The sequence below is a fragment of the Meriones unguiculatus genome, chromosome 15, assembly GCF_030254825.1.
Source record: "Meriones unguiculatus strain TT.TT164.6M chromosome 15, Bangor_MerUng_6.1, whole genome shotgun sequence".
Taxonomy (NCBI): Eukaryota; Metazoa; Chordata; class Mammalia; order Rodentia; family Muridae; genus Meriones; species Meriones unguiculatus.
In genome coordinates, this window is record NC_083362.1 from 52,422,360 (window position 1) to 52,445,501 (window position 23,142).

A 23,142-nucleotide genomic window follows, 5' to 3' on the forward strand; every position below is an offset into this window, starting at 1 on the left:
TCCACGAAGGGCTCTGGGATCCGGTTTTGTGGCACAATTCCACATTAGGGTTTTCAGGATTACATACCAAAGCCCAAAGGGTTTGAGGATCTGGACTTGAGAACTGTATCCATACTATTTTCCCCGCATGACGCCGCCGGGAGCAGGGTTCCAGCGGAGGAGGAGAAGCCTTCAGCGCCTCTTGGCGATCTTAGGGGCAGGAGCTTTAAAGGAAGCAGGGAAGGAAAGAGCCCTTCCCGCTGTTTCTGGAGGCGCTCGGGTCCTTTTGAGGTCTCTCACGATGTGCGGGGTAAGGATGTGCTTGTGTGGACCCTGAGAGAGGGACAGAAAAAGAGGAAGTCAGTCTCCCACAACAAGATACAGACTATCACCTACAGTGATAAGAACAGGGAGACTGTAGAAGTCATCGTGAGAAACCTTAAAAAGTTAGAGGTTGGGCTTGAAGGTGAACTATATGGGGCAACTATTTGGAGAACGTGGGGTCTCTTTCCTCGTGAGCTCGGGTATATATCTGTCAGACACTGAGGTAAGGGAGCGGATACTGAACACAACACAAACGCTGGCTTCTCTGTTAGAGAGCCACACACCACGCCCCCCTGCGATCGCCAGGCCTCTCGTGAAACCTCATCTTCAATAGTTCTTTTTATTAAATGAAACTGATGTTTGTTTAATAAAATTAAATTGTGCTTTTCTCTGCGTACAGACCCTGCGCTTACACTACACTGAAAATGCCGAGAAAGCTCGGCGCTTCCCGACCACGGCCTTTCCTCCCGTGAGCACTAGGTGGCGGGCTTCTCTGCCCCGAAGGCTTTCTCAGTGGAAGCCGAGAAGGCAAAGGCTCCTAAAAGCTGACATTTAAGGAATTTTCATCCATTTACTCTCTCACAAAAGGCTTCCAGATTTTTATTTTAAAGAAAGAAGAAAGAGAGGAGGAGAGAGGGATTAAGAAGTGGAGGAAGGAAAGGAGGGAGGGAGAGAGAGAGAGAGAGAGAGAGAGAGAGAGAGAGAGAGAATGAAAAGAAAGAAAGAGAAAAACAGAGCCATAAACCGTAGTGACTCTGTGAAGCTGGGTCCACAGCATGTGCTCACGACAATACGTGAGAGGAAAATGAGTGAATTTAATTGTATTTGGGCTCTAAAGTCTTTGCTTTAGAAAATACTTTCTTCTGGGCTGTCAATGTCCTCTTGATTCTCGAGTAGTTCACTGCTTAATCAATCAAACGTACAGATCGGATGGTCTGTGGTCTATTAGGTTAAAAAAAAAAGCATACAAGTCTCTGATTTCTTCTTTACCTCAAATTCTCTCTGCACAGGTGTGCATGGGTGTGCACAAGTGTGTGTGTCTATGTGTGCATATGAGTGCAGGTGCCTTCCGAGCCCAGAGGCAGAAGATGCCCCTGGAGCTGGAGTCAAAGGCAGTTGTCATCTGCTCCAGAGAGTTGCTGAGAACTGAACTCAGCTCCTCTCCAAGAGCAGTGCTCGCTCTTAGTCACTAAGCCGTCTCTCCTGTCGCTAAAATATCGTCACGTGACTTTAACAGTTCGTAATGGTCAAGGCAGCACATGTTACAAGACACTGAGTTTACTCTTTCACCTTGGCTCTTTGAGAAAAAAATGGTTTCCAAAGAAAACTGGGAGGGCCTGGGTACAAATAAGATGTTTGAGGGATAGTTCAAATGAGATCCAACAAGAAGAGCCCCAGAACAGAAGGGCTTCAGGGAGCCTGAGTCCATTCTTTTCGGACTCCTGTGTCCTTTCGGTCTCTGCAGAAGCCTCTCAGAAGACAGGCTGTCTGCACTGCCTGTGTGGAGGCGTCTCAGTTGATATTTTGTCCCTCCGTTCATGGTTCTTGCTTACAGGGGTTTGAAATAGTGTTTGCTTGCTCCGTAGTTCTCTCCCGGCTTTCGTGCGATTTCAACCCTGGGGTTATAGGTGCCCATTGTGAGCTATCTGATGGAGCCACTCTGCTGAGGTAAGATCTGATCGACGGTGCTCCATTCCTCCTGATCACCTATGAACTATTGACCACTTCCTCTCTCACTTTTCCTCTCTGGTATCCAAATAATTCTGCAAATTTGACTTCCTGTTTTCCCTTACATATGCCTTGCTTTCTCCCAGGCACCAGGCTGAGTAGAAATGATCACTGAAGCATTTTTCCATCATACATACAAGGCAGACCTGTTTCTCATCCCTGTCATCCAGAGGGCTATGTCTGCCCAGACCTTTGCAAATCCTCGTCAGCCCTGAATGCCCAGACCTCAGCTTCTGCAGCCTTGTTGCTAAGGCCTTCCCGGCAGTCTCCTTCAAAGAGCTGCTCGCCAGGAAGGAGAGTAGAAAGGCACCAACAGCGTCGTGTCCTTTCCCCCACAGCCAATGAAGGAGACTGCTGCTGCGTATAAGCCCCATAATCCTTTGCCTCAAAGAGAAATTCACTGTGGCTCATGCTTCAGGGTTCTCAGAAGACAGCCTGAGTTAACCGACTTCTTCTCTGTTTTACTCCCCAGTTCCTTTGCCCCTTCCCCTGAGAGCATTTTTCCAGTCTCTCACCTCTTCCTTGGTTCATCTTGACCCAAGATTCTTGTCTGGGAAATTATTAACACCAGGTGTGCTGAAGGTGTGAGACCTGGCAGGGTAGCTCCAGTGGGATTCTCGGCGATGCTGAGGCTCACCTCATGTCAGTGTGAAGAACATCTCAGTTTCCTAGAAGATGCACCATCATTTTTTAAGCAGCATCTTTAACTGCTGCACACACTTCCCTGTGCGGTCCTGGGACCATTCCAGGTCTTGCTTGAGGTTGATGAAGTTGTCTTTGGAGCATATTAGAAGAAGCAGCCAAATACCGGTTTCCCTCGTCCCTTCCCCACCCCCACCCCCAGTCCATCATACACACCTACCGCTGCTCTGTCACTGGAGCAGTTACTTCACAAGTTCTGCTTCTGTCTTAGACTGTGGGCTCTCCAGTGTGTGTGTGTGTGTGTGTGTGTGTGTGTGTGTGTGTGTGTGTGTGTGAAGGATCCCGTTCTGTTCATTGTCATTTCCCAGTGCAGAGCTTGGTATCTAATAGTTTAAACATGTGAGTCTTTTAAACTATGACTCTGGGCTACACAACTGGACTTTGATCTGTGGCTCTTTAATTTTATGTGCAAAACAATTAGCTATCAGGGAGTGGAGTCTGGGATCTAAAATTTGTAGTAAGTATCCCGAGAGACTGTGACGTAGCCAAGCTTCAATTCATGATACTTTGATAAGGACTGAGTTTGGTCTAAATCCTGGATAAGAGGTATTTATCATAGATTTATGTTACAAATCTCGTGTACAGGCAGCGGTTACCTTGTACCTGATCTACCACACACACAAAAATCGTCACAATCAGATCTGACTTGATCTTCGTCAGGCCTGGATTATTACTCCTCATCATCACAAACCAGGAAACCAAGGCACAGAAATGCCAAGTGACAGGACCCACTGCTTAAAGCTAGTGACAGGACCAGGTGTTACCAGGCCCATGGCAAATTTTGAAACCTCCTCCATTCTGGACGAGCTGTGCCTGTTTCTGTTACTACAATGATTTGGTTTCTAGAAACATGGTCCTTTTTCCCCTCCTCTAGATTCTTGATTGCCTTGCCCCAGAGACCCCCAGTCCATACCAGGCAGGTATGGATCGCCTGATGTACTTGAACTGACTCCTCACTGGTTCAAGTGTGGGCCCAGACGGGGAACTTTCAACCCCCTCTCCCTGACGCTTAAATCACCCCAGCTAGTAAGCAGTGAGTAGGACCCAACTCTTACAGGGATACCCCTCCTTCCGGTTTCCCCCACAGATCTGTGCTGTCTTTCTTGCCTGCCTTTCCGTTCTTGCCCACCAGTATGTGTGACACCATTTCTGACTGTAGTTTTGCTGCGCCCTTCCATTAAGGGTGAAAGGAACAGGGGACTCCGTCATTGCATGAAACACACAGGAAATATTTTATTAACGTCCAGATGGAGAAAATGGTAGAGTAAAAATATTTCAATAGAAATCCATGATTCTCCTCAGGGAGCCCACCCTGGCATTCATGGCGCCCCAGTCGTGGTAGCGCCTGTACTCTCCTGGCCTCAGCAGGTACTGCCGCCCCCGGTAGTTGGGCATCTCGTAGAGGACCCAGTAGCCCTCCATCACGTGGAAGGAGTGGAAGTCGCTGAAGTGGAAGCGATCCTGGAGGTTGGAGCAGTCGTCTGTGATCTCCACCATCTGGCCTCTGTAGTCCTCTCGCTCATAGATCCTGATCCTGTGAGAGCTGGACTGTGTGTCCGAAACAGGGGACAAGGGGACGTCAGAAAACCTGACCTGAGCTTGGCAAGCCAGAACCCTGGGGTGTCAAGTTGCCCTGGGGGATGGGCGTCCCTTATCTTTTCTATGCCAAACGTGACTAAGTTGAAGGACCACCTAATAATGTTCAGGAGGTTGTACCCAGTGAAGTCCCGGAGGTCACCACCACCACGCACTGTTCCTTTGACATAAACCGTGCTCTGTGGAGTTTTCTGGTATTGCTACCTACACACTGGCCCCTCCTCCGAACCATTTTTAAGTAATTACTTTTCAGTTTGTTTTAGTCTTTCTTTTTCTTTCTTTCCTTTTTTTTTTTTTTTCAATACTAGTTTTGTGGTAATCTGGGGCTCTTTTTTGGAAGGGATAAGAATAATTTGGTATTCCAATGAAAACCCAAATGTATCCTTAGCAAAAGACTCCATCTTGAATCTCAGTAGCAGAAACTGGAGGGAGAGAAGTCAAATAGCCTCTTCCATAGGAAGAAGATGGCAGCAATTTAGGAAGAAAGCTCAACCCAGAAATCCCTCCATCTTTCTTTATTGCCTCAGGCCCTGGTGTCCTCAAAGGCAGTAAAGTAAGAATATCTTTAAAATAGAGGTTCAGAGCCAGACATGGTAGCACACACTTGGGAAGGCAGAGGCAGGTAGATCTCTGTGTGTTCTAGACCAGCCTGGTCTACACAAAGGGAGTCCAAGACAGCCAAGGCTACACAGAGAAACCCTGTCTCGAAAAACCAAAACCAAAACCAAACCAAACCAAACAAACAAAAAGTGTGATCTGCTCTCGTGAATCAGTTCGGGACAACACTAATAATAAATGTTTAAGCTCTGAAGAGGCCTGTGCGTGGAGAAAAGCTGTAACCCATTAGAACAGTGGTCCTCAACCTTCCTAATGAGACAACCCTTTAATAATACAGTTTCTCATGTCGTAGTTAACCATAATATTATTTCACAGCTACCTCATAACTGTAATTTTGCTACTGTCGTGAACTGTTACTGCAAACACCTGATGTGTAAGATATCTGATATATGATGCCACAGGGGTTCGAGACCGACCCACAGGTTGAGAACCACTGCGTTAGCACAATGGAAGGTCAGGCAGCTCGTCCTGCACAAACCCCTTGTCAGCTTTTGCTATCCCCTGCTCCTTCCCAGCAAGAGCTCTTGGCTCAGGGTCTTTCTTCTTCTATCCACCTACATACGAGGGGGTCTCCTAGCAACTCGTCCATAAGAATGAAGAGGTCCTCGTGAGGCAGTCTCTGCTGGACCTATGCTCTGCTCTTGTTTATCTATCTGCTCAGGCAAATTTGACCGGCTGGACAGTTACCTCGACAAGATGTTCTTTTGTGAGAAAGTGAAAGGCCAGTGCTTTGAGTCTGTGGAAAGGAGCAGGAGGAAGGGGGTGGGGCTAGGGAGAGGGGGAGGAGAAGGAGGGCAAGGAGGGAGGGGCAGAGGGGGAGGAGGCTGAGGCAGCTAATATCTGAAGCTGGCTCCAACCTCACAGAGGTGATGTGTTTTCCCTGTTAGACAACAGGTGGGACCCAGACTGTTGGGGCTTCCTTTGGGTAACAGAGGACATCCCAGGACCTGCAGAATGCCATTTCCCCCATCCTTGGCAGCTATTACGTAACTCAGGTAGGCCTATCATCTCAGCTCAGGGTTTCCCAGGCCTAAGCTGAAACTGAACTCAAACTCAGATGAAGATCCTCAAACCTCAGGCAACTGGTTGGTGTCCATGCCACGGTCCAGGAGCTCCGAACTGTAAACCACACTCTGCTTATTCCCAGTACTGGTGAATTTGATTTCCGCCAAGGAAATAAAAATGACCAGTGGAGAACTTTACTTCAGACACGTTTTTGAGGGAACCTTGGAGAACTTAGTAAGCGTATAGGAGGACACCGAACCAGGGGACACAGAGCAGCCGCTCCAGGCTTTAGCCCGCCATAGATGTTACTAGCTGATCAGGATCACCTGACTGTGGGCAGGGGCCCTAGGAAGGGACTCACGTGGGGGATGAGGCGGCAGGAGCGGATGGAGTCGCTGAAGCCCATCCACTGCTGGTAGTCGGGGTAGTCCCCGCGACGCAGGAAGTACTGGCAGCCTGCGAAGTTGGGCTGCTCATAGAGCATCCAGCAGCCGCTGTCCACGCGCACAGAGTTGCAGCGGCTGAAGTAGGGCTGCAGGTTGGAGTGGTCGCTGCTGCACTCATAGTGGCGGCCCTGGAAGCCGCGGTCCTCATAGAAGGTGATCTGCAAGGCAAGGCAGGGCTCAGAGGCCTGGTGTGGCCTGGAGCTGAGGGCGGCTCCCTCCCCAGGCCCGGGGCCCGCTGGGCTCACCTTCCCCATGGCTGGTGGTGGCTGGCGGGTTGGATGGGATGGTTCTGTTGGATGTGTGGGGCTGGGAGCAGGGTCTATATAGCAGGAGGTCTGCTGCGTTGGCAGGAACAGCACAAAAGGGCCCCGCGGGGGGGACAGGGGGACTTTTTCTCTCTCCTTTCTATATAATGACTGTGGGGGAGGCGTGGGTTATTGTATGTTTTCTCTTAGACTCTCCAGAGCTTTCGAATGGATGACGAATCATTGACCTGGTTAAAAGGGTCACTTGATGCTGCTCTGGCCTTTAAATGACGCTGATTTGAGAAACTGAAATAGAGCAAACATACTTAACTCGTTAACATTTTGTATTCAAATGTTTTGGCTACCTTTTACAATTTCAAAACAATGTGTATTTGAATAACAATGTGATGTAGTTAACAGTCCTGAAAAAGGGGGGTGGGGGTGGAGGTACCTTCTGTCAGGACGACTGGAGTCTAACCGGAGTTTCTCCTTAATCCCAGCACTCTGGAGGCAGAGGCAGGAGCGGGAAAGGCAGAAGCAGGGGGAAGAGGATCTGTGTGAGTTTGAGGCCAGTCTACAAAGAGAGTTCCAGGACAGCCAGGGCGTTTACACGGAGAAACCCTGCCTCAAAAAACCAACCAAACAAAAAAACGAACGTCCTCATAAGCTCTATGATAATCAGCTGGGAACCAGAGAACTCACGTGATTTAGACACCTCAGTTCTGTTCCCTGAAGTGTGTGAGTGAGACCAGGCCCTTCTTGGGCTTCATCACCCATGCCTCCTCCCACAGACTATAAGACCCCTAGCCTTGGGTCTCACAGGGTGACTCACAGCCATTTTTACACTGATAAGCTTCTATTAAATGTTTTTGCTGAGAAGCCAAGGCAGTTTATTCCAGCTGCTGATAAATGCAAGGTGACCTGGTAGGAGGACATTTGGAATCTCACAGCCTTGCAAAAACTCTGCCCTCATTACCCCGGGAGCAAACCCTTATTGCCCAGAAGTGAGTGCACCGCCTAAAAGGGGTTGGACTCTCTCTCTCCTCCAGTCCCCCAAACTCCCAGCAGCAACAAGCTTCCTAACCTTGGCACAGTGTTGACATTTGGGCTGAGAAGAAGTGGAACATACTTCTTAGCATCCTGTCTCCACCAGCAGGTGTCAGCTCACCCACTTCAACTAACTGTGATAGCCAAGATCACACCTCCAGCTGCCCATTGGAAAACTATACCTCCTTCCCTCTTGGCCTTGAGGACCATTGCCTTCATGTATTTACATGCACCCACAATGCTTGTAGTAGTGAGAAAATGGAGGGCGTACCCCGTGAAACTGGAGTCACAGGTGGTTCTGAGTCACCCGGAAGAACAGCTAGGATTCTTAACTGCTGGCTGTTTCTCCAGCCCTTGTTGATGGATAATTTTTGCTCGTTTGTTTTTCGAGACAGGGCTTCTCTGTGTAGCCCTGGCTGACCTGGTATTCACTATGTAGACCAGGCTGGCCTGGAACTCAGAGATCCACATGCTTCTGCCTCCCGAATGCTGGGGTTAAAGGTGTGTGCCCCCCACCATCTGGCTGTTGATTACATATTTTAACAGTTCCAGTCTTTATTGTTTTGATTTAATTTGTACCTCTCTAAAAATCTGTCTGAAGGAGATAGTTAAAGGTGCATGGGAAGACAGTGGTAGTTTAGCTAAGAATTAGCTATAAAAGAACTGTCCAGGATAGTGTGTTAATTAAGTAAATTTTGAGACATCTGATGAGTTGATCATCTCTAATCCACTTAGACTTTAGTTTTGTGTGGGGTGATAAGTATGGATCTATTTGCATTTTTCTGCATGTAGACATTCCTTTAGACCAGCACCATTTGTTGAAGATGCTGTCTTTTTTCCCCACTGTATTGTTTTGGCTTCTTTATCAAAAATTAAGTATCCCTAGGTGTGCGGGTTTATTTCTGGGTCTTCTGTTTGATTCCATTGATCCACCATTCTGTTTCTATGCCAGTACCATGTAGTTTTTATTACTGTTGCTCTATAGTACAGCTTGAGATCAAGGATGGAGATACCTCCAGAAGCTCTTTTATTGTACAGGATTGTTTTAGCAATTCTGGATTTTTTTTGTTTTCCCCTATGAAACTGAGAATTTTTCTTTCAAGTTCTGTAAAGAATTGTGTTGGTATTTTAATGGGAATTGCACTGAATCTGTAGATTGCTTTTGGCAGGATGGCCATTTTCACTATGTTAATCCTACTGATCCATGAGCATAGGAGATCTTTCCATCTTCTGATATCTTCTTTGATTTCTTTCTTCAGAGACTTAAAGTATTTTTTGTTTTGTTTTGTTTTTGTTTTTGTTTTTGTTTTTTTAAACAGGTCTTTCACTTGCTTGGTGAGTCAAATTAAGATACTTTATGTTATTTGTGGCTATTATGAAGGGTGTGTCCTTAGTCATCAGGGAAATGCAAATCAAAATGACCCTGAGATTTCACCTTACACACATCAGAATGGCTGAGATCAAAAATCAAGTGACAACACATGCTGAAGAGGATGTGGAGAAAGGGGAACCCTCCTTTGGAAATCAATCTGGCGCTTTCTCAGAAAATTAGGAATGGTGCTACCTCAAAATCCAGCTACACCACTCCTCAGGCATACATCCAAAATATGCTCAAGTATACAAGGACATTTGCTCAATCATGTTTGTAGTAGCTTTATTTGTAATAGCCAGAATCTGAAAACAACCGAAATGTCCCTCAATGGAGGAATGGATACAGAAATTGTGGTACATTTGCATAATGGAATACTACTCAGCTATTAAAAACAAGGAAATATGAAAATTTCAGGCAAATGGTGGGAAACAGAAAAGATCATCTTGAGTGAGGTAACCCAGAAGCAGAAAGACATACACATGGTATATATTCACTCATAAGTGGATATTAGTCATATAATATAGGATAAACATACTAAAATCTACACTCTTAAAGAAGCTAAGCAACAAGGAAGGTCCAAGGGAAGATGTCCAAAGGACAAATGTGATAGACATGGGAAGCAGGAGATGTCAGGGAACAGAAAGGAGCCTACCACAGGGGCCTCTGAAAGACTCTACCCAGCAGGGTATCAAAGCAGATGCTGAGACTCATAGCCAAACTTGGGGCAGAGTGCAGGGAATCCTATGAAAGAAGGGGGTATAGAAAGACCTGGAGGGGACAGGAGCTCCAAAAGGAGACTAACTGAGCAAAAACAAACAAACAAACAAACAAAAACAAAACAAAACAAAAAACTGAGCCCTGGGTGCCCTGCAGAGGCTGATACTCGAACCAAGGACCATGCATGGAGAGGACCTAAGACCCTGGCTCAGATGTAGCCCATAGACTCAGTCTCCAAGTGGGATCCCTAATAAGGGGAGCAGAGGCTTTCTCTGGCATGAACTCAATGGCTGGCTCTTTGATCACCTCCCCCTGTGAGGGTGCAGCCTTGCCAGGCCACAGAGGAAGACATTTCAACCAGTCCTGATGAGACCTGATAGGCTAGGGTCCAATAGAAGGGGAGGAAGACCTGACCTATCAGTGAACTAGGGGAGGGGCATAGGGGAAGAAGAGAAAGGGAGGGTGGGATTGGGAGGAAATGAAGGAGGGGGACACAGCCAGGATACAAATTGAATAAATGACAATAATTTTAAAAAATAACTAAAAGGCAGAACACTCAAAAAAATCATCTCTAAAATCTCTGAGAATTTATTAAAGGATATAGAAAATGTTCACTATATGTTAAGGGAGAGAAAGTAAGTATATTGGACATAAAACTGCAAAACACATCTGCAGATAGTTATAAACATATAGAAAAAGATCTTGCCCTTGGGGATCAGAATATTTAACATCATTAAGAGGTCACAGCTACACAGACTGATCCACAGAGTCAATGAGACTTTTATCCAGAAATATGGAAATGTGCCCGGAGATTTGCCTGACACCCTGGAAAGATCCAAACAGCCAAAACAAACTTAGAAAAGAACACATTTGGGAGGTTCATATTTCCTGGTTTTAAAATTCATTACAAAGCTATGGTAATAAAAACAGTGTGGTACCAGTATAGGCCCAGACGTGTAGATCAACGTTATAGAGTTAGGAATCCTGGGAAAAAAAGGGGGGGGGGGGCCAAGGAGACACAGTGGGGGGATGGGAGAGCCTGTATGTGTTTTCAAAATGGCTTTAACGAGAATGTTAAGGTCACTCTGCCAGGAAAACACACTAAACTAAATTGAAGAAGCCAGACAAGAACCAACAGGTAGGCTATGATTTCACTTCTGTGACAGGAAATAGAATGAACGATACTTACCAGGTGCTGGGGGGGTGGGGAACAGTGAGTAGCCGGTTAATGAGGGCTGAGCCGCACTCTGGAATGATGTGTGTTTCTAGAGGTGCACAGTGGTGGTGTCAAGCGCTGTGAGTGGTCAGGATACACTTAAAATCACAAGAACCAAAATGTGAACCGCGCCTACACAGCCCTTGCTTCCACAGGAAACAGGATTAACAGGAATGCGTTGTTTTCAGGGTTTCCTTTATGTGTCAATACTTTGGGTGGTGGAAATATTTTACTTCAAGATCAAAACAGAGTTAGCAGGTGCTCCGTTTGGAAACTGCTTGAGCTGTTTCTGGGGCTGCAAAGAAGGCTCCCTGGGTACAAGTGCCTGTTGCCTAACTCTGAGGCTCTGAGTTCGGATCCCGGCACCTATAGAATAAGCTGGGCGTGGTCTCGTGGGTACCTGTAAACCCAGTGCCTTGTGTGGGAGGAGACAGGAAAAACAAGAGCTCCAAGTTCAGGGAGGGAGCCACCTCAAAGGCGAGGAGTGACAGAGAAGGACATCAGATGCCCTCCTCTGCTCTCTGTGTGCCCTCTCATACATGTACACATTGACGACACTCACATGCACAATCAACTACATTAAAATTTTGCTGCATTTCATACCCATGTTTACCATGGAGCTTCTAGATAAACATTGGGGGTAGGTATAACAGGACTTTCTTCGGACTGTCAGCTCCCAAGTGTGACTCAGAGACCTTTCATTAATTATTAAAGATTGGCCTTAGCTTAGGCTCGCTCCCCAACTAGCTCTTAACTTTTATTTTATTCATTTATTTGTTTGTTCATTTTACATCCCACTCAAAACCCCACTGCCTCCTTTCCCCCCAGTCACACCCTCCCACCCACTCCCCCCTTACCCTTCCCAATACCGACCCACCCTGGCACATCAAGTCACATCAGGACTAAGTGCCTCCTCTTCCACTGAGGGAAGTCAAAGCAACCCTGCTGAGGAAAGGGGATCCAGATGGAGGCAACAGAGTCCAAGTAAGAGACAGCCCCTGCTCCAATTGTTAGGGGACCCACTTGAGGACCAGGCAGCCCATCAACTTCATATGAGTCGGAGGCCTAGGTCCAGCCAATGTAAGCTTTTTGATTGGTGGTTCAGTCTCTGTAAGCTCCCATAGGCCCAGGTTAGTTGGCTATGTAGGTGTTCTTGTGGAGTCCTTGACCCCCTCCAGCTTCCCCAGTCCTTCCCCTAACTCTTCCACAAGACTCCCTAAGTTCCACCCAATGTTCGGCTGTGGGTCTCTGCATAGGTTTCCATTATCTGCTGGATGAAAGCCTCTCAGATGACAGCTATGCTAGGTTCCTGTCTGCAAGGCTAGCAGAGTATCATTAATAGTGTTAGGGTTGGCTCTCTCCCATGGAGTGGCTCTCAAGTTGGGCCAGTCATTGGTTGGCTGGTCCCTCAATCTCTGTTCCATCTTTTATCCCTGCACATCTTGCAGGCAGGACAAATTTTGGGTGGAGGGTTTTGTGTGTGGGTTGGTGTCCCTCTATTGGAAGTCCCGCCTGGCTACAGGATGCGGGGGGGGGGGGGTTGGAGAAGATGTCTCAGCATCCCCTGCTGCTAGGAATCTCAGCTAGGGTCACCCTCTCCCCCATATCTTCCCAGGAGCTTCATCTATCCCAGGTCTCCAGCTTGTCCCAGAGATGCCCCAACACCAATTTCCCTCCTCTCTCCCAACCCTCTCACCCACCCAGCCCAGCCCTCCCCACACCTGACATCCCCCCAACTCCCCTAGGTCTTAAATTATTCCATTTATATTAATCTGTGTTCTGCCGCCTGGCTTGTCCCCTCTCAGTCTCTCAGTCTCAGTACCGGTTTCTTCTTCATGTCTGGCTGACGACTCTTCACACCTGATTCTTTCCCAGAGTTCCTGTCTTTGTCAGATGTCCCAGCATTCTCTCCTGCCTCAGCTAATTGGCTGCTCAGCTCTTTGCAAAAATAATCAGAAGGTGATAGAGAGCAATGTTTACAAAACATTGAGACAGGGGAAGCTTAACAATACAGAAGTCCGGTCTGTACTCAGCTCTCTGCTGGTACAGAAATCAGCATTTTACATACAAAGACAATCTTTACACAGTGCATGAAATGGTCATCCCATCTCTTTTATTTTAGCCCCAGTATGGAATCAGTCTAGCGTCCACTAATGGGTGAATGGCTAAAGAAAGTGTGGTATGAAGTTTTAGTCAGCCTTAAAGAAGAATGACATCATGGCATCTGCAAGGAAATGGACAGAAATGGAGATCATCCTGGTAAGTAAAATTCAGTCAGACTCAAAAAGACAAATACCATGAGGTTTTTTTCCTATGTGCACAATCTAGAGTTTTAAAAAGATGTAAAAGCATAAGGAGGCTACTTGGATATAGGAAGGGGACCAGTTGGGGCAGAAGAACAAGAGGGTAAAAAGGATGTGTATGAATGTGATGTAAATACAATACATGTATGCTGGAGAATGTCATAATGAAACCCATTACTTCATACAATTTACAGTAGCAAAAGCCAAAAATTCTGCTGCAGTTCAGCAAAAGTATATAAAATGTTTAGGTGGCAATTACATCATGAATATAATTTTGAACTTTTAACTGTTAGCTACATCTTTATCAAACACCTTCCAGATTATGATTTATTTCCTAGGTATTCTCTGAAAAACGCTCAAGTGTTCATTATAAAAGTGTTATAGTTTACTATACCTATACTATAGAAGATTGACCATTTCTAATTCTTTATTGATATGACTCTTCCCCCAAATAAACAGCTTGTGTATAACATTTCCTATTTTTAAAACCTGTTTCTTAGGATAGAATCCTAGGTGTAGACTCACTGGATCTAAAGTTAGTTCATAGTTGTTTATTTTTTTCCTCTTGGTGTATTTTTGTTGTTATTTTTGAGACGCCATCTTGTTAGATGCTGTTGTCCAGTTTCAGCCTGCTCAGGGCTGGGACCACAGGCTTGTAGTGGACCTCCTGGCTTCTCTGCTTCTCTGGTGGCATTCTTCGGTAATTTTTTTTAATATGTATTTTATGTGTATGTGTGTCTGAATACACGTATATACAACATGTGTGTTAAGTGGCAGTAGAGGTAAGAAGAAAGCATTGGATCTCCTGGAACTGGAATTACAGAGAGTTGGGAACCACCATGTGGGTGCTGGGAACTGAACTCAGGTCCTCTGGAAGAACAGTTTAAGTGTTTTTAAATGCTGAGCTATGTCTCCAGCCCCTATGACATTCTTAGTAGCACAACTAAGGAAGTGTGAAAGTGTCAACTGCAGATTCCATCTCAATTGTCCTCCCCTAGTAGTCTGTGAATTACAAGGATTATAAGAGAATTAAAAAGCATTAAGAGTTAAGTTTCAGGGGCTGGAGAGATGGCTCAGAGGTTAAGAACACTGGCTGTTCTTCCAAAGGTCATGAGTTCAGATCCCAGCAACCACTTGGTGGCTCATAACCATCTACAGTGAGATATGGTCCCTCTTCTGGCCTGCAGGCAGAACATTGTATAAATAATAAATATATCTTTTAAAAAAGAGTTAAATTTCTTCTATGTGTTTAACAGCATATAAAACAGTAACATTAATATTTTAATTTTTCTTTTCAATTAGTGTCTTTCTTATTTTGTATTTCCTCCCTGTATCTCCATTAGTTCAGTCTCTTCTGACTTTTTTTCTTTATTCCACTCTCAAAACTCTGATAATATTTTAAGGTCATCTTTAAACTTGGAAATGTGTGCTTTAAGTATACTTGTAACTGCAGATAAAGATTACTCTTGGTGTTTTCCTTCACTCATTCATTCTTGAATATTAACTCAGTTGCCTCTTACAACACCCTCTCCTTACCAAGGACACCAGCTTCAGGGTGGTACAGATGCTGATGAAGATATGGTACAATACCCTGCTGTATTGTCAGCTTGTTGGGTCAACCATCCTTAGTTCTGGGGCTATCTCAGGACTTCCAGTCACTGAAATAAGAGATTTCCACCTTGCCTGTCTGACATGGACTTGTTGATATCCTTGAATTGTTATCCTTGAATTCAACCGACTCTGACCTCATTCTGGCTGTGGGATTAGGGTGGGTTGAACTGGTTTGAAGGACTAGGTGGACGACCAGCAGCTCAGCAGGCAGGTGAGGAAAAGATGTGAGGAAGGACAAAGGGTTATGGAATCATTTGTTGTCTGTTGTCTGTGGAGGACTCATGGAGGTGAGAAAAAAGGGTGATGGTAGTTAGATAATAACAGATAAATAGATGGGTTGGGGCTAGTTTCTCAAAGAAATTCATATTTTTCTTATGGATCATGGAGAAACATCAAAAGTTGTTTATATATATATATATATTTTAAGTTTCTAAAGGTCTTTTTAAAGAACACTTAAAAACACTTGTTTTCTGTTTGTCTTTTTGACTAGCATGTGTTAATTATGTATACAAGAATGGGTTTCATTACAATATTTTTGTAGATGATGCATCTTCTTCCCAGCTAGTCCCTCTTCTACTTCTCTCTCTCTCTCTCTCTCTCTCTCTCTCTCTCTCTCTCTTTCTCTCTCTCTCTTTGAAACATTGAGTCATCAAGGTTTTGTTAAGCCTTTTACGCTGTCTGAAGGGACATGTGTCCCTTACCAGTGGTCACACCACTGAGGAAATTTCTCTCTCCCACAACAACTATTAGCTGCTCTGCTAGACCCCTCCCAACTCCTAGACAGGACGTTGATCTTATGCAGGTTCTTGTGCAGGTAATTACAGTCGCTGTGCATTCAAAAGTGCTGTGTGTGGTGGACTGAATGAGAATGGCCCCTTCAGGATCATGTATTTGAGTACTTGATCCCTAGATGGTACCAGACTTGAGTTCAATCCTGCGGAGGAGAGAAATGATACAATCAGATCCATGTTTAAAGTATTTACAAGGACACTCCTTTAAAAAATAAAAAATAAAAAGCAGGTAGGCAAAGAGAGACCTGAATGAATTGAGTCTTAGTTTCCTAGAAACTTGTGGATAGCATGCTAGCACAGGTCTATATTTTGTGTACATACAAGACTGTATAAACATATATAACTTTGTATATGTGCTTCTATACACAAAGAGAATGTAACAATCAGTTATCCAATGTGTTTAAATTCCATTCTTGTTTGTATTAATCTTACGGTAAGAATCTGAAGTTTGTGCTATCATTACTTAGACACGAATCTCCCCGTAATGAAAACCAGCAATTTCTGTAAACACTTCTTTCTATTCTGTCTCAGCCACACACACACACACGTATGTTGAACTAAAGACAATGGAACACCTGTCGCCTTTGAGCACACACGGGTTTATATTACCCCCATCACAAAAAGTCTCAAGGTTGTTGGTGTTGATTCAGAGCTTTGAGGACATCAAGGCCAATATCTCTGAAATGCTCACGTCCTTTCCTTCACCTTCCAACTGTCACCTTCCGGATGTAAGATGACTGAAGTAACGGGGGCACACTGCTAGGAACCTCTGCCCTTTCACTTGGGGACATGGGGCCTTTCCCTCTCTACCGTGAATGCCCCCCCACTTACGTTTTAATGGTCACTTTAGTGTTAGATGATGACCCCAGCAGAAGACTGGCAGAGATTTCAAACTCATCCTTTTCATACAATTTTTGGGGAGTAGAAGGGCTCTGAAAGGGCTGGGTGGCTTTTACAAGAACTCAGAGAGGGATCCGCTTGCCTCTGCCTCCCAAGTGCTGGGATTAAAGGTATGTGCCACTGCCACATGGAAGCAACAAGATTTTTAAGGCCTGGAAACCCAAATGAAATAGTGGTCTGAAGTTATTATCACTTTGCCTTTTAAAAGATTTTGGGGACTGGAGAGATGGCTTGATGGTCAAGAGCACTGGTTGTTCTTCCAGAGGACCAGGGTTCAAGTCCCAGCACCAGCAGCTGTTGGCAAAACACTGATGCACATAAAGTAACTAAATTAATTTTAAGAAGCTTTTATTTTATATGAGTGTTTTGCCTACATGTGTGTGTATGTCATATACGCCTGCCTTTGACAAAAGAGGGCATTGTATCCTCTGGAGCGGAGATACAGACAGCTGTGAACCACCATCCTGGATCCCCTGCAAAAGTACTCTTAACACGTGCGCACATACACATCATACATGCACATGCTCAAAAAAGGATCACAAGTTTGAGGCCAGTGCGGGCTACACGGTGAGACCCTGTTTTGAACCAATAAACATAAGCTAACAGGAGATGAGACAAAAGGAAAAAACAAAACAAAACAGGTGCAAATCAGTGCCAGGAACACACAGAAAATATTTTATTAGCTTCCAGATGGAGAAGGGGTAGAGTAAAAAACCAATTCAATAGAAATCCATGACTCTCCTCAGAGAGCCCACCCTGGCATTCATGGCGCCCCAGTCGTGGTAGCGCCTGTACTCTCCGGGCCTCAGCAGGTACTGCCGGCCCCGGTAGTTGGGCATCTCATAGAGGACCCAGCAGCCCTCCAGCACGTGCATGGAGTAGATCTCATTGAGGCGGAAGCGGTCCTGGAGGGAGGGGCAGTCCTCAGTGAATTCTACCATCTGGCCTCTGTAATCTTCCCTCTCGTACAGTCTGATCCTGTGAGAGCCGGCCTGGCAGGCCCAGAAACAGGAGAAAAGCAACGGTGAAATGGTTCTACTAACGCCTTAGGATGGCCTCAGTTGCCTCAAGCCGTTTGAAATCGAGAATGAACACATTAATTAATTCAGGCTACTGATAAACAACTATGAGGGAAGGTTCCGTGATTTTCTGCGACCGGAAAGTGTGAGCCAATGGATTGGAGAAGGAAGCCTGAATGGATTCAGACACCACCAGGGTCCAGCCCCGGTCTATGTAGTAGGCTGTGAAGCCAGCACCACCACAAAATCAGGACCTTTAATGGCTTGTTACTTACTTGGTTTGCCATTTGGGGGAAATGTTTTTCTATTAAAATATATTAAGATATTCAATACCTTAAATCCCAGACAATGACTGCTCAGTTAGTAATTTATAAATATAATGAGGAGAAAAAAAACCTGGGAAGATAAAAATCAGTAAGCCCAAGAACCTTTTTTTTTTTTTTTCGTAAGTGTTGGCATTTTAAAACACACCTACGCAACAGAGGAGGCACGGCTGTAAAACATCTGTGTTGCTCTTTGTTGAGGGAAAGGAGGAACCCCCAGATATGCAGGTTGGGGGGTGAAAAGAGGAAGGAGAGTTTGAACACATTACCTCTGTGTCCAGTAACCACCGTATTGTATAGCCTATTTAGTCATCCTGTTTTTCCATCCTAAATGATGGCAAGGCAGGACTCAGATTTCGTTCACCCCCATGCTGCCAATGTGTTCGTACTCCACAAACCTTTACAGACCAATTTGTAACTGGGTGGCACTTTGCTTTTTGGGATGTTGGAGAGGGGGAGGGGTATTGAACTAATGGATTCTAGCTTTCACGGATTTGTTTTCACAAACAGGCTCAGCCCTACGTCCAGCGTTGAACTTTGCACTGGCCACTGCAGTCAGAACCCTCGCTGCTTCGGTCTTGCTGAGGATGTAGACTCACGTGGGGGATGAGGCGGCAGGAGCGGATGGAGTCGCTGAAGCCCATCCACTGCTGGTAGTCGGGGTAGTCCCCGCGACGCAGGAAGTACTGGCAGCCTGCGAAGTTGGGCTGCTCATAGAGCATCCAGCAGCCGCTGTCCACGCGCACAGAGTTGCAGCGGCTGAAGTAGGGCTGCAGGTTGGAGTGGTCGCTGCTGCACTCATAGTGGCGGCCCTGGAAGCCGCGGTCCTCATAGAAGGTGATCTGCAAGGCAAGGCAGGGCTCAGAGGCCTGGTGTGGCCTGGAGCTGAGGGCGGCTCCCTCCCCAGGCCCGGGGCCCGCTGGGCTCACCTTCCCCATGGCTGGTGGTGGCTGGCGGGTTGGATGGGATGGTTCTGTTGGATGTGTGGGGCTGGGAGCAGGGTCTATATAGCAGGAGGTCTGCTGCGTTGGCAGGAACAGCACAAAAGGGGCCCGCGGGGGGCAGGGCACTTTCATGTTCTCCTCTTTTCTCTTTGCTGTCATAGCCCACGGGACTCATTGTGGGTTTTGGTTCTATTCACGCTGGAGTATTCAGGTTGCTATCACTAGCTGATGCTATTGAGATTGTTTGAAAAAAAGTAATTTGGCACATTGTTTATTTAATAATAGAAGCAGGGCTTCAGCCATTTCGTAGATAGACCACACTCTTTGTGTAGTTGGACAAACCCAAACCATGTAAGTGTGGGGCGGAGGGCGTCTTAACGTGGTGAATGTAAGTTGTCTGTAAGATCTGCTTCACTGCATGCGGGTACCCCAACCCATCCACATGGATTAATAGGAAAGAAACAGATTCAACTGAACTGTGAAAATTTCAAGGTCTTTGGAGACGTTTAGAATGAAAGGTTGTAAGAAATTGGGACTGTTTTTCCGAGGGAGTTCACAGAATTTCACACTTTCACTGTGAAAAATCAAACCAAACCAAAATTCCAAGAGGAGACAACAAAGTCTTTGTTGGGAGCAGGAGGCAAAGAAGAGCATTTCTTTTTTAGCAATGTCTGGTTCTGCAACCGAGAGGGCAAATAGTTTAAGACGCTTAATCACAGAACCAAAAGGAAAAGCCTGAGTCTGAGGAAGTGAGAAAACCTAATCCACCTCAAACACACACACACACACACACACACACACACACACACACATGATCATGCCTTAGATTATAAATTAAATTAAAACCAACTCCCAAAGGGCACAGTCGTGGTAGGATCTGGTCAGCGCCTTCAGTCGGTGGTAGACAGGGGTAAACAAAACCTTAGACATGAAGAAATGAACTAACCAGACGTGTCAGTATTGGAGTGCGGCAGGAGGGGAAGGGGTGGATGTCCAGAAGCTGGACCTCTAGGAAGCCTTTTGGGGGTGGGGGGTGGGTATTGGCTTGGAAACATTTGATGAACTGGAAAGAGCACTGGAGTGGAAGATGACTGTCAGGTCTGGCTTCTTTCATGTTCAAAGAATTATTCACAGTTCTGTCACCCCACGAAAGGACCTTCCCTTGCCTTGGACTCATCCATCTTTCTAAGTTGGAACTTACGACCGTGAAACTCCACCTATGTGCAAGATGACGATTTCAGCTCTTATTGTCTGATTTCTGAGTTCTTGATGGGGGTGGAGGGGGCGGAAGCGTTGACTGGCAAAAACTGTAAAATATAAGAAAACTATTACTCAGAGTGCCAAAATGTTTGGACAGGATGGATTAGGAACAAAAGAGCATAAGGGTATATGTGTGTATGTAATATAATTTCTGTTGACATGAAATTATATTTAACACATCTGCAGGGCCCAAACAAGAGAGTTTTCTTGAACATTGTGGCGGCTTTATTTCAGCCTGGGGAATAAACAAAGATAGCACTACCCCACACCTCATACAGAGCAGAAAAGCTAATGTTTGGGCCAAAATGGGGCTTTGTTTAAAGGCTGGCAGAAAGTTCCAGAAGTGACAAGGTGTGTTCTTGGGAAGAGGGGAGACACCTAGGGAATTACATGGTGTCTGTAGATTGGGAGTCTCCCCAGGTTTCACATTAGCCTGGAGGTGACAGCCCCTTGAGGGCTGTGGAAGCAGATGTAGCCACTTTGGTGAGGCATTTAGATGGATGTTGTAATATTTGGGGTTAGTCTATACTTTCTTATAATTTTACATATTTTTAAATTTTTTACTCATTTAATATTTTTGGTTTTTATTTTTATTTTTATCCCCACCCAACAATTCCCTGTTGCTTTTTTTTTTTTAAATAAAAGATTATTTTCTCATATATTTATGTCATCTGCTTGGCACCTGAAGTCACCAACTTGCAACTCCATACAAGAGCTTTCAAACTCAAACTCAGCTGGGTATAGGGGCACATGCCTTTGGTCCCAGCACCTGGGAGACAGAGGCAGGCGGACCTCTGTGAGTTTGAGGCTAGCCTGGTCTACCTAGGGAGTTCCAGGCCAGGCAGGGCTACACAGAGAGATCCTGCCTCAAACTCTGTTGCTTTGACAAGTTGAGAAAACTAGACACCCAGTACAGTTGCCAAGTGTGGGAACCTGGCCAGATGCATACTTTATCAGGGACTTTTATATTTGGGAAGGTTAACATGCCCTTTTATAAATGTTTCACAGAACGGTGTAAGAATAGAGAGTGGTTGGTTTTAATTCTGCTTTTGTTTTAAACGTCGTTGCTTATCCAGAAACAAACAAAACAAAACAAAACAAAATAAAAATGACACTATTATGTTGGTTCCATTTGAGGAAAATTGACTTGGTAGACCTAAAATGTTGAGAACTGCTCAGTTTCAAAGATGTAAAAATGTAAAAAACAGTATGAGCATCTGGGGTAGTTCACCTGCCTGTTGTAAAGTTTCCAAATCCAACCCTAGAATCACTTCAGAAATTCATTCCTCCATGTTAGGAATAATAAAGTGTTAAAGACCTTTGACTCATGGGAGCTGGGGCGGCATCGTCTCTCCTGACTAGCTGTGAGAACCCGATGTGTTATTTAATTAAACAAAAATAATGTTTTATTGTCCTCTACAGACTTAATTTGTCTAGGATAGAGGCTTCTTATAGGATCCAATTTTTTAAAAAAAAAGGTTCAAAATAATATTCTTCCTCATGTCTATAAACCCAGCATTTTCAAAGCAGAGGCATTGAGGATTGTTAGGAGTTTAAGGTCACCCTGAGCTAAGGTCACTCATGCATACTCACATAAACACACACACACACACACACACACACACTCACGCACCTCGTATAAACAGCTCATTTCCTCGCTTTGTGCTCATTTCACTTTAAAGGAAGCAGTCTTACTCTGACACCTTCTCCCCACCCCCACCCCCACCCCCACCCCCACCGTGTGCTGCCTCCACCACCATCAATTCTCTTAGTCATTGTTATCCTCAGACCTTTTGCAAGATGCATGATTCACCAAGTAAAGCATCAAACTGGCTGTGAAAGTGATAGGAGCCAGGCTCCTCAGAGTCGCTCTGTTGGAATTTGGGGGGGGGGGGAGTGGCAAGCTCATTGTAACTTGGTCTGAGAGAAAGACAGAAAATAAAACATTTAAAAAAATATTTGGGGGCTGGAGAGATGGCTCAGAGGGGAAGAGCACTGGCTGTTCTTCCGAAAGGTCCTGAGTTCAATTCCCAACAACCACATGGTGGCTCATAACCATCTATAATGTGATCTGGTGCCCTCTTCTGGGCTGCAGGCACACAACAGAATATGGTGTGAATAATAAATAAATCTTTTTTTTTTTTTTATGCTTGTATCATCAAATAGAGGATGGAGGGAGGCTTTAGATCCTGGCTTGCTCATATCCTGGTCATTGTGTTACAAGGCAGGTCTATACCCTACTATATTATAATAATGATGTAAAGGCTTGTTAAGGCTGTAAGGAATCAGAACAAATGTAGCACTAAACAGTTCGATTTTACTTATAAAGAAATAATAATTTCATTTATATGAATTTAAATTTTTAAATTACATTACATACAGGGCTTTTAATTTGAATAATATTTAAGAGATACTTGTAGACACATTTAAAAAACTCAAGATACTGTAAATAAAGACACCCTAAAAAACATGACTCCCATCCCCTGCCATACTTCCCCAAAATTAGTTCTTGGTATCCATCCAACATCTCTTTATACATTTATACATAAATAAAAATCATATTTAAGAAATAGCTGCAGCCAGGCAATGTACACACCTTTAATCCCAGTACTTGAGAGGCAGAGGCAGGAGGATCTCTGAGTTCGAGGCCAGCTGGTCTACAGAGTGAGTTTCAGGAGAGTCAGGGCTACACAGAGAAACCCTGTCTTGAAAAACCAAAACAAACAAAAATCTTGGATTGCTTCTGAAATTTATTCTTTGAAAGAATGATATGTGAATCTTAAATGCCATTAGCATGGGAGTCTAGACAGTGCTGAGTCATTGATAAAAATCCTTCTACCTCAGCTGCAGAATAATGGGATTACAGTGTGCCACCATAATCAGATCTAGTAATTGACTCAAAAAAAATGATCATATCTTACTACGTGAGTCAGTATTTAGCAGTATTTTTATATTCAGTTCAATAGTAGTAGACAGATTTCTTGGTGGCTTTTCAT

General features: G+C 45.0%; 2 protein-coding genes across 2 annotated transcripts; both read right to left on the minus strand.

The window, feature by feature from the left end:
- Positions 1–3,941: 3,941 nt before the first annotated feature.
- Positions 3,942–6,749, minus strand: LOC110543932 (gamma-crystallin E). Its single transcript, XM_060367865.1, has 3 exons — positions 6,644–6,749; positions 6,314–6,556; positions 3,942–4,281 (listed from the first exon to the last, which is right to left on the minus strand). The coding sequence occupies exons 1-3, from the start codon at positions 6,650–6,652 to the stop codon at positions 4,009–4,011; spliced, it is 525 nt and encodes a 174-aa protein (XP_060223848.1). The 5' UTR covers positions 6,653–6,749; the 3' UTR covers positions 3,942–4,008.
- A 10,503-nt stretch (positions 6,750–17,252) lies between these two features.
- Positions 17,253–18,977, minus strand: LOC110563116 (gamma-crystallin D). The gene is made up of 3 exons (XM_060367866.1): positions 18,872–18,977; positions 18,542–18,784; positions 17,253–17,592 (listed from the first exon to the last, which is right to left on the minus strand). The coding sequence occupies exons 1-3, from the start codon at positions 18,878–18,880 to the stop codon at positions 17,320–17,322; spliced, it is 525 nt and encodes a 174-aa protein (XP_060223849.1). The 5' UTR covers positions 18,881–18,977; the 3' UTR covers positions 17,253–17,319.
- Positions 18,978–23,142: the final 4,165 nt, after the last annotated feature.